Here is a 12,392-nt window from a genome sequence, read left to right on the forward strand (position 1 = left end):
GCCATGTGCCATCACACCTGGCTTCTGAATTTTCTTTTTTTGCTAGGGAATTAAGTCTTGAGCTGACCTTTATAGAATAAATGGGAGCAAACATTTGTAAAGAAATGAAGTAGCATTGGTTCCTATAATGATTTAATATTTATTAGCTAAAGAGAAAATGTGAATAACAAATGGAATATCAAACTGAATCTAAATAAAACCTTAATTTAGCATACTTAATTTCTTAAGAGAACTAATTGCTTCATTACTTTACCAAATAGTATTTGATTTAATTACAAGGCAAGATGAAAAAGAGGACATGATGCATTTAAGAAAAATGAGTTAAAAGTTTTCACTCAAAAGTAAATATTGAATTTGAGTTTAACATAAATATAATTTTCTACTTATTTCAACACCAGTATTATTTTTAATTAAAATATTTATTTATTTACATAAAAGACCAAATATATATATATTTGTTTAAAACACTATACTTTTAACTTCTTTCAAAACGAAATTTTCATAAAAGAAATTTATAGACCATTTTGGGTAATGATGAGATGACTAAGCCAGACATGTTGGCTCACACCTCTCATCCCAGCACTCAGAAGGCTGGGGCAGGTTTCCCATGAGCTCCAGGCCACGAAGGACTACATAATGAGTTCCAGGTCAAGCTGGGTTATAGCATAAGACCCAATAATCAAATCTCTAATTTCCTATTTTGCCTTAGAAAGTAACACATGGAAAATTTGTTTTAAAATGTCTTATTTATCTTTAACATTATAGTTATTCATCAAAATGCCTTGATATGTCTCGTTTAGCACTATTGATTAAATCAAATACAAATGCTGAATTATTAATATGTATATTTTTAATTCCCATAAATCATCGTTTCATGTATACTTTATTTTCATGTTAAGTCATTTCTAATTACTTCTCTCACAATGTATAAGTTAAGCTTACTTTTTTTCTTTTTACCATATTAAGGTATACTAAACTGTAATCAGTTTACCTGACTTTGTGTCTCTGTCTCATTAAGGTGATGGTGAGGTGGTAGAACAGGTAATTGGGCAGCAAACCAATGACCAAGAAGAAAGCATTCTTGATGGAATAATCAGGGAGTTACAGAGAGAACAAGATCTCAGACTAATTAATGAAGGCGATGTTCCACATTTTCCAATTAATAGATCATATTCTGGTAATGGTGGTAAGTAGTTGTAATTTATGGAAAGTATAAAAGCATATTTCAGTTATTTTACTTACACCAACGGTAACATTTTTATTAATTTATAGTTACAGTATCAACTATTCCAATGTACCATAACCTCATTGTTATTAGTTGTGACTAAAAAATATAGGTAGTGTATTTAAATATAATATTCCCCCTGACTCAGTATATTTAAAATCTTTACATTTATTTCTAGAAATGAAGTCTTGGAAGAAGTGTAACTCTTTTGTTGGGGAACCCAATCTGTGAAGTTTTAAACTTAAACCACCTTAGGCTTAGAAAGTACTGTTCCCATAATTGGCCCTTCTTTGTTGAAAGAAAAGCAGCACATCATTCATTTCTCTTAAAGGAATGAAAATAGGCCAGTACACAAAATCCTGGCCTCCTCTTAGGGCATACATATAAAACTCCTGAACAGACTTACACAATAGCTTGAGCAGAAACCAGTAGAAGTTACTATATGACTACTTTATTTAATAATAATTATTCTTTTTAAAAATTTTCCCATCCTACTTTGGATGTAAGTGTGTGTATATGTGTGTATGTATGGGTCCATGGGATAGACTCAGGTCACCAAGCTTGAGAACAAGTACATTTACCTTTACTACCCACAATATGAATATTATTATCTATTGCATATCGTCTTTCATTTACTATGAAATGTGTCTATGCACCTAAGATTAATATGTATGTGTATGTATATATATTAATTTTTTTAAATTCTAGTTTGTCAAGATTTGAGTTTTAACTTTAAAAAGCAATCATGAGAATTCTTTTCCTTAGTACTAGGGTTTGACCTCGGTGTCTTTTGTAGCAAAGTCTCCACAACTGAACTACATCCTGAGCCACATATTTTTTATTTGTGAATAAGTTTTGCTGAGTTGACCATGGTGACCATAAAGTTGCAGTCATTATCCTTACCCTGCCAAGGACCTGGAGTTATAGGGCCATACCACTGTGCTTGGTTTCTTTTTTATATTTACATAATTAATGTAATTTTTGGTAAAATTATATGTAGGGTTACCCAGAAATGAATGAATTATTTAAACTTAAGAGGCAATACACAGAATATTTTACTGAATTATAATAAAACTGTTCTTCATTTGGTCTCTTGGAGTATCTAACTCAGTTAAATTGTCCTGAGTGACAATCTTGGGTAGCAGAGTTTCTTAGATCCCTCATTTAGACCTTCATTATTGAAATCAACATATAGCTCTACCTCTAACATTAAGTTGCATTCTTATATTGCTTATTAATCTTGAAAGTGAATTTTGATATTAAAAGTGTTTTGTTAGCTGGATGTGGTGGCCCAGGCTTTAAATTCGGTCCTGGATGGAGATAATGCCTTAGGATCACAGTAGGTTCAAGGTCACAGGTGTAGTAAATTTTCAAACAGCCTGGGTTACAGAGTGAGACTGTTTTTTTGTTTGTTTAGTTTTGTTTTGTTTGGTGTGCGTGTGTGGTCACATGCACATGCACGTGGAGTGTTCACACACACAGGGAAGCCACAGGTAAATGATAAGTGTCTTCAGTTGCTCTCCTTTTTGTGTGACTGTTTCTCACTGAACCTCTTGCTCACCCGTTCACCAAAACTGGCTGGCTAGCAATCTCGATGGTCTGTCTCTGCTCCTCAGGTGCTGGGATTATAGGCACATGACACTAGAAGTGTGTGCTTAGGGATCCAAACTCAGGTCCTCAGGCCTGCATAGTGAGAACTTTCTTGACTGAACTATCTTCCTCAGCCGCCACTTGTACTTTTAAAGTGTTTGTGTTGAAAGTTTTGTACATTTTACTCTAAAACATTGCGTTTAGAAAGTATCATCCTATGTAGCCTACAACTCACAATCTACCTCAGGCTTCCAAGAGTTAGAATTACAGGTGTGTAATTCCCCACACCTACTTTACCCTGAAACATCCTAATGAATTATACAAAGGTAGAATTTAGATTTTAAAAAGATACACATTGAATTATAATTAATACATAAAGTGAATCTTTCAGATCGTCTTTGGACACAGATTTGTGTTGTGTATTTAGCGGATACCTGATATGCAGTGCTTTGGAAGAATTAAAAGAATTGTATGAAATTTCAACATTTATTGAGTACTTGTTTTATTTATAACAGTGTAAAACATGAAGATGACACAGAAAAATGAGGATCATGTGTAACAGTCACTTTCCTATCTCCAGCAGTCCTCTCTTCCCCTTTCCCTCCTGTCCTCTCTTATTTCAGGTGCTAGGGATCAGATCTAGAACCTTGCACAACCCAGGCCAGCAATCTAACACTGTGTTACTGTCCCAGCCTCAAAATCTTGTATTTAAAACTTTTGTTTTGTTTAGAGCTATAATCTATAATATTGATGTCTTTGCTCAGAAAATTGTATTTTTCTTTGCTTTTGCTTCAGCTCTGAGTAGTCCAAATATGGACATACCTTCTTCCCCAAATATTGGCCTGCGGCGTAGTGGTCAAATAGAAGGTGTTCGGCAGATGCATAACAATGCTCCCCGGAGCCAGATGGCCACTGAAAGAGACCTCATGGCCTGGAGCCGAAGAGTGGTGGTGAATGAACTAAATAGTGGCGTTAGTAGGTGAGTTGACATGGTAGCCGTCAAAAGAATTCAAAGCTCTATATTTTCAAGATATTTCATTTAAATTAGCCCTGTAACTAAGATATTCTAATCAACTCGCATCATGTGTTAGTTTTTTGCATATTAGCTAATACTAATTAATTCATTCTGTAACAAACATTATTTTAAGTGTACTCATCTTTGTGATAAATGCCTTTGGAATACTAGAAATGTGCTGCACTATTGTCAATGTGTGGTGTTATCGTTTAACCTAGGGTAAGAAATATAATACTAAGAAAGAACTCATGATAGATTATATATAAACTCGTAGCATATTGACTTTCTATTCAACAGTGACTCTAAGAATAAGGTCACCAGCTAACTATTGGAGTTGTATGTGTATGCAATGTAGATGTGCTTTAAAATCTCATTTAAATAGCCTTCATTGGTAAATAGACTTCATTGGCATAATTTTAAATCTAGAATCACTATGCCAACTTACAAAACTACCTATTATTATAATAACAACTATATAATTAATTATAACTAAAAATAGGATATATATTCATATATATGTTTGTATGTGTGTGTAAACTGTTAGAACATGTAAAATTTATTTTAATCATACCTCCTAATCAAGTATTTTTAACAGATATCCCAAAAATAGGAGAATATATATTTGGTTTCCACTTTTTTCTCCCTCTGCTTCCTGTTGTGAGTTGGATTCCAGTAAAAAGAGACAGCTAATTTTATGAGTGCTGGGATACAGTTGAAGGAATTTCTTAATTGAAAGTAGACTAGAAAGGAGGGTCTTAGATATTCGCACACTAATTTCCATTGCAAGGTTATGCAAAGTGAGCAGGTGGTGGAAAAAATCAAACATCAGTCAGTAAATGAGTAGGATAGAATCACACAGTGGAAATTATATACATATATAAAATCACACAGTGGTATTTCTGAGGTCACAGTCTGAAAACTTATAACATGAACAAAGACTGAAGCTATCTTGCTAGGTGGAAGAAGATATCCACAAAAGAACAAATATTCTGTAACTCCACCTAACATAAAACAAGTTCATAAAGCAGACAAATTCATAGACATAATAACAGAGATGAGAGATTCTTAGTTTTGGGAGTGGAGAAGACCTAGTGTAAGTGGGGAAGTGGAGTGGTTGTAGATGTACTGCCACTAACATATATAGCGAAAATGGTGAAAATGATTATTTTTTTTATTTTAAAGTTGTTAGGCTTTAAGATTTGATGTTTAAACTACTGGGCTAGTTTCACTATTTTGACCTCCAATATTTTATTAGGGTACAAGAAGAATGTCGAAGTGCAAAAGGTGACTTAGAAGTTAGTCTTTATACTGTTGAAAAGAAGAAAAAGCCATCTTATCCTATCCAAAGAGTAAGTTGGGATCTAATGTTTGCAAATACAAGTTATATGAAAGGCAACAGTTATGCATCAAGAGGCTGTTTAAGTTGGTGTCTACCTATATGGAAACTAGTTATAGGATTACTTACAGAAACAAAATTATATAAAATGTGTGTTTGAAAATATCATATGGTTAAATGCATCTGTAACTTTATTGATCATTAATCCCAATGTAAAACAAATGGTGGATCCATTAAACAAGAGGTTGACAAGCTCATAGATGAAATCCTATCTCTTTCAGTTAATTAAATGTTATTGAAGTAGCTTGTCTTTAGTTGTTTTTATGTTATGTATAAAGACAGAGTTGAGTAGTTATCTGACCTGGAAACCAGACATGCTTACATTCTGGCCCTCCACAGATAAACTTTGCTGACCTCTACTGCAAACCCATGCATAACCTACCTAATAATGTAAGCAAAAATCTAATCTATACATTGGGAAGTACTGGATCCATTTCCCAGTAGATCCTGCTAAGCAATGGGTAAGAGACCTGCACTGTATTAGGTCTAATAAGTTTATTAATACTTCTCAATCACCAGTTAAAAAGCTTTACTTAGAATGTAAGCTTTTTCTTCCCAATCACAACATCTCTATAGAATGTGGTTACTTGGAGAGTCTACAATGATTTTTCACTGTTTAAATAAAAGCCAAGCAACGTGTTCTGGATTTTAACTATTTTTCAATATTAATGAACAAAACTAGTGGTAATTATCATAAATATCTTAAAATATTTGAACATGATTTTGAACCCTGCTTTAAACTTTTATATTGTGCTTTTTAGCTTATTTAATCTCTAATATGAGAAGCTTCCTTTCTGGTTTATGATTTTCCAATTATCAGGTTTATCTGGGAGTGCTAGGCATCTGGTTTAATTTATCAGCTTTATGCTAGGTATATAGACATTTAGCATTTAGCATATTAGGCATTTAGATATTTAGGCTAGGATTTAGACATTTTTGTATATGTTGAAGGTGAAATGGAACCAGATATGGTGGTGCATATCTGTAATCTCAACATTTTGGGGGCTGAGGTAGGGAGATAATGAGAGTTGAGGCCAGTCTTGACAATATATTAATATTTACATATACGGAAAAGAAACTGGCCCTTTGAGACTAGTTTAGAAGACTTTTAAATTTGCATTTGCTTGCTGCTAATGATGTATTAAAGGCTAAATTTTGCTATGTGGTATTATCAACAATAATGTTTTCTATTTATAGGTATTAGGTAATCTACAAATCTAGATATTACATTAAATTGTATTTGTTAAAACTAACTATCTATTATTAAGGGTCTCATGATGTAACCCTGGAGAGCCTGGAGCTTGTTATACAGAACAGGCTGGCCTTGAACTCACATAGACTCAATTGCCTTTGTCTTTACCTCTTGGGTGCTGGGATCAAACCAAAAAGGTTGCAAAATAATAGTATTAGTAAAAAGTGAATTATATAGTTATATTTATATATTGCTTTACTTTTGGTAATTTATCTTCATCCTTTACCCCGTTCCCTGCCTAATAGATGTGTTTTTTATATATACTCAGTTTTGTGTTCTTTATTCTTTTAAAATATGTTTTCCTTCTCTTTTGTAGAATGATTATCAACCCAGCTGTGGAAGGTCTTTACGGAGGACACAACGCAAGCGACAGCATACTTACCTAACAAGGTCGAACATAGAGCATAATTCACAGGCATCATCTCAAACTTCCGGTGTACAAGAAGATTCAGAAAGCTCCTCAGAGGTTAGATCTACTATTCAGTGTAACTTTTTTTGTTGGTTTTTATTTTGTGCCATCCATTCTGATTTTCTTTTAAAAGTCTTCTTGAATAGAAATTTTTAAAGATGTTTATTCCTTACTAAGGCACTTAAGATAGATTTGGTTATCCCATTTAGTCCTTTTGGTTGTCTTTCCTGATTTCTACCTAGGATATGATCTTGACAATTGTATAGCATATGCCAGTGACATATGCATGTGACAGTAATATGATAGTTAAAGGAAATCTTCCTAGAAATGGAATGAACTATAACATAAATAATAGAAATAAAGTAAACAGACCCAGAATTGATTCACTCCATAATTGGCTTACATATCTATTTTATTTTATTATTGATTATCTATTCTGTAGATCTTTGAGTGCTGAATTATCTCAGACCTATGTTCATTGTGACAATGAACAAAGAGTATAACAGTTCTTTTCCTTTTGTTCCTCTTTCCACAGTCCTATTGTTCTATTTTTTTATAATTTATTTATTTATTTTCAAATCGTAATTTTTACTCATTCACACAGGGGTTATAAACACAAAAAGGCAGGATGTGGGAAAGGGGATGACACTGGAGCGTGGATGTTCAGGGGGGATACAGATACCTTTCACAACAGGGTATCGGCTGGGTGTAGGTTCTTATAACAACTCTGTTTGTTAGGTGCATAGTGAGAGATTTATTCACCTTGATGTTATTATATAGTACTTTCATCCTTGTGCTTTTCATGGTTCTTATTTCCCTTTTCCTCTATTAATAATATATTGATCTTAAAGGAATACTCATACAATATTTTTAAAGCTTTTTTTTAGCATTTAAGAAGGTTAGAAGTATTTTGAGGTTTAAACAATTTTTTAAAGAAATAAAATTGTTTCTTATCAATAAGCAGTATAATGCTATATCTTGTAAAATAACCAGTGGGCTTGTTTGTAAATTTGACAGATATGTACAAAAATAATGTACAGTTTAACTAGAATGTTTGAGGAAGTAATAAAGTATTATAAATCAAGTAGATTTTGTTTGTGTATTACACTAATCCTTAGCATATATCTGAATTGCTGTCTCTTTACTGCAGGAAGATGAAACTGTTGGTACAAGTGATGCTTCCGTAGAAGACCCTGTTGTTGAGTGGCAAAGCGAAAGTTCTTCCAGGTACTTTTTCATGGATTTGATCAGCCCCAAATTATTCAACATTTAATACGAAATTAAGATTTTTTAGGAGTTTAACAAAAGCATAGATAAAAGCATAATAGAAATTCTGTAATCAAAGCCTACATAGCATATGCTTTTACATGACTCCCAGTACATTCTATATCCATCTACATCACTGTAGAGTTTTTGTTTCCTCTATCTGTACAATAAGCTTTTTAAATTTGTGATTCTGTTTCTTTACAACTTTATGTAATTATTTCAGATTTTGTGTTTTTGAGACAGGGTGTTACTATGTAGTTCTGGCTGTCCTGGAACTCACTATGTACACCAGACTGGCTTCATACTCAAAGAGATCCTGCCTGCCCCTGGAATTAGAGGCATGCACTATCATGCCTGGCTTTTGATTCAGTATTAAAGCTATATCTCTCTCATGATTTTAGCAATAAGATTCATGTTTATTTTAAATAAGTGTTGTCCTTTGAACAGGGATTTAAAATTCTGTTCAAGAAAATTGGGTATTAAGTTTACTCAATAAGCATTTTATGAAAATCAAAGTGATCAGATTCTTTTTTTTTTTTAAAGATTCTATTTCACTTATGGGGTCAAACTACTGCTTTTCTATACTTAGGTTTTTATAATTTTGAATATTTACAGTGATTCATCAAGTGAATATTCTGACTGGATAGCAGATGCTGGGATAAATTTGCAGCCTCCCAAAAGACAAACAAGGCAGGCAACACAGAAAATATACAGCAGCTCTGAAGATGAAAATTTGAAGTCATTAGAAGATAGACAGAAAAAACCTAAACAGACTAGAAAGAAGGTTTGTAATACATACGCTATTTATTTTTTCTTGTTTATTTTTTTGTCTCTTGTATTTGAATTTTTAGTAGTGACATTTGATTTTTTTCTGAAAATGACATTGTCTTAGAAGCTAATTAAATAAAATGTAAATTGATCTTAATGGATTTAATTTCTTGTTATCAAAGGTAGCAGTTAAATGTCATGTTTACAATATGTTATTAAACTAGAACACTGGCAACCACTTATTAGAATGTAGCAATGTTCTATGAGAATAAGCCATAATAATGTAAAATGGTCATCCTTGTCATTACCCAATTAGAAATTTGTATTCCTTTGTGCATTTTACTCATAGAATGGAGAGTTCAATGAACTTGTGTTTTATCTGATTTCACTATCCTTTAATGTAGGGACCATAAGGCTTTAATCTACAATTTCTTTGAATTTGATCACATGTTAATGTTGGAACAGGGATATGCTATTTCTAAACTTTCTACTATAAAATAATCAAAATACTACTATAATCTACTATAAAATAATTTTGGTTCTCTAAAATGCCAATGTATCTTAAACTGAAAATGGCTGATGCCATTAACAAATGAACTCTATCTTCTTATAAAATGTAAAAGGTATTAATACACTAATAGGATAATCTACTGTTTTAATAAATCTAAGTACTAGGGGTTGACCTTACTGCCTCACACACTACTACTGAATTATATATACACCAGCTCCTTTATGTATTTTTTTCATTTTCGGAAAGAATGTCAAGTTGTGTGGGCTAGCTAGTAATTTCTTCCTGCCTTTTCGATACTACTATTCGTGAGTTTGTTCTTAAGAATAATTATAAGTACTTTAATTGGGTTTTTTTGTTTGTTTTGTTTTAGAAAGGGGGACTTGTTTCTATGGCAGGAGAACCCAATGAAGAATGGCTTGCCCCTCAGTGGATCTTGGATACCATACCACGACGTTCTCCTTTTGTCCCACAGATGGGAGATGAGGTAATTGTTGCCCAATAAACCCTTTCTCTTGGTGCTTTAAGAACAGGATTGAAAGGTGGCTCAGCAGTTAAGAGCACTGACTGTTCATCCAGTGGACCTAGGTTTATTTCTGAGCACCCACATGGAAGCTTACAACTATCTGTAACTCCAGTTCCAGATGATCTGATGCCTTCTGCCCTCTGTATTCACCAGGCATGCACATGGTATACAGATATACATTCATGCATGGCCATAAAATAAACCCACAATTATAGAATTTTTTTAAAAAAAGAACAATTAACATCAATCTTGGGTTCTTATATTGATTTTATTTTTTAACCTTATTTTTAAGAGTATGTGCATAATAGAGGGAACACATGTGTTATGGAACACATATGGAGGTCAGAGGACAGCTCTGTGGAGTCATTTCTCTCACCATCTATTACATGGGTCCTAGAGATTAAACATAGGTCTCACAGCTGCAAGTGCCTTTGCCAACTGAGCCACCTTGCCTGCTCCAGGAAATTCATATTATATTTGTTAGAATTATATATGTTCCATCTTTGTTTCTTTGTTCAGGTGTGTATTTCTTGAAGAACATGACTCAGTATGATTAATTTTTGCCTGTTAAAATATAGTCAACATTAGTAGATGGTAGATGAAGGTGGAGTTGAATTTATTTATGATTGATTTCTAAAATTCTTAAAACAGTTGATTTTATTTTCATTGTGTCTTTATAGAATTGAGTGGTACTTTGAGTCCTCATTCAAGAACTAACTACTGTTGTTTTAAAAATTGAACCTGGTAGAAAATATGCCAAAACAAGCATGTCTAAGTCAGAATATCTGTAAATGTAGCCCAACCCATTTGTGATGTTAGATTCTAGAAGGTGGATACCTGTGCTAAACGATAATTACCAAGCCTGTGATTTAGTAAGTGTAGATATACATTCATAATCAGGCAAAGAAAAATTTAATAATTTAACCAATAGAATTCAGTGTTACTCAGTAAGAACTTTCAGTTCCAGAGCTTATAAAGGAGTCTACTGTTCATGTAATCAGTTTTTTAATTACATCCTACTTACTACTTTGTCTATTAAGCTCTTTTTATTTTACCTAGAATAACCATACTGATAAATATTATTGCTCCTCAGAATGCTCCTTCTTAAATGTCCAAACTGCCAAATTCTTGTTTACCCATATCGCTTTCTATATGAACTTTCACAGCTACACTGTGTTTGTGCGCGCACACCCACACATATATATGTATTATACTACTTTTCCTTAAAGGGGAATATTACATTTTAATACCTTACAATTTCATTCAGTAACTTGTGGTTAGATGATTTGCCCATATTGAGTATTATAATGAATATATAACAATGTGTTTAGTTTAGATCTTTAACTTATATGGTTTTTATTTTAGTAATATTTAAATTATTTCACTGTTTTAATAGAGTATGTTCATGTATTTTTTTTGGTGCTTATATAATAGGAATTTATTCTATCACCATTTTGAAAGGTAAACTTATTAAAATATGGCATTGGTAAAATTGTGTTTTCTCCTAAATCTAAACCTTCCCTAGCTTTTGGTGGTTCTCAGAATCCTTGGTGTTCTTCACCCTGTGGCAGCATTACTTCAGTTTCTGTCCTACCTTCATATAGCAGTCTTCCCTCCAGTTTTCTCTATATCCAACTTTCCTTCTTTTCTGGACAGTCACTAGTTTAGGGATCACCTACATCTGCTATGAGCTCAAGTACTCTTCATTGATTGATTGTATCTACAATGATAATATTTTCCAAGTAAGGTCCCAGATTCTCTCTGTGTGTGTGGCAATCAGGGGAGGGCTTGGTTGGTGTTTGTGAGTCTCTGTGTGTGTTCAGTGCAACAACCAACCCCTGCATTTGAGGATGGAGAACTGACAACTTGGGAGCATTGCATTGAGGACAAGGAGAGGGGAACTTACCTCAAGGGCTGTCACTGTGGCTGTAAGACCATAAGGGGCTCAGAGGGGAATTCATTTTCCTCAGTGGCTGGCTAGAGCAGGCATGAACACTTACAACAGAACTCTCTCAATTTATCTTCATTTTTTTAAATGTAAATACTGTATGCTGTCATTTTTCTAGGCAACTTCACATTAAGAAAAACAATCATGATGGATGTACACAAAACTGGCTGCATTTCAACAAATTGTTTACGATTATAAGTAGTATTCTAAATCTCTACATTTTAAAGTATCATGGAATGTAGTAGCTTTCCCTATGGCACTTTCACAAATGTTTTGTTTTGGTTGACTCCTCCCTCCCATTCTCATCTCTCACGTCTTCCTGCCCCAATTCTCCCCTTGGACCCTTGCACTCTTAGCATTCATCTTTCTAATTTAATATCACAGGTGTCTTATTGCCCCCCCCTTCCTTGAGGCCTGTCCTTCTCTCTCATGGGCTTCTCTTTTCTTTGGTTGACTTTTGCAGCTGCTTGGGAGAAAAAGACTGCATAT

The 12,392-nt window shown here is 33.4% G+C and overlaps 1 protein-coding gene across 1 annotated transcript in view; it reads left to right on the top strand.

Annotated features, from left to right (window-relative positions):
• The window catches only part of Brwd3 (bromodomain and WD repeat domain containing 3), a 92,899-nt gene that overhangs the window by 53,247 nt on the left and 27,260 nt on the right, over positions 1 to 12,392 (top strand). Inside the window, exons 18-24 of the mRNA XM_028780923.1 lie at positions 1,019 to 1,186; positions 3,611 to 3,794; positions 5,086 to 5,179; positions 6,795 to 6,944; positions 8,038 to 8,114; positions 8,769 to 8,937; positions 9,803 to 9,916. Of these exons, the coding sequence (XP_028636756.1) occupies positions 1,019 to 1,186; positions 3,611 to 3,794; positions 5,086 to 5,179; positions 6,795 to 6,944; positions 8,038 to 8,114; positions 8,769 to 8,937; positions 9,803 to 9,916 (956 nt within the window). The remainder of the gene's footprint in view (positions 1 to 1,018; positions 1,187 to 3,610; positions 3,795 to 5,085; positions 5,180 to 6,794; positions 6,945 to 8,037; positions 8,115 to 8,768; positions 8,938 to 9,802; positions 9,917 to 12,392) is intronic.

The sequence above is a fragment of the Grammomys surdaster genome, unplaced genomic scaffold (genome assembly GCF_004785775.1).
Source record: "Grammomys surdaster isolate TR1022 unplaced genomic scaffold, NIH_TR_1.0 61, whole genome shotgun sequence".
NCBI classification, from domain to species: Eukaryota; Metazoa; Chordata; class Mammalia; order Rodentia; family Muridae; genus Grammomys; species Grammomys surdaster.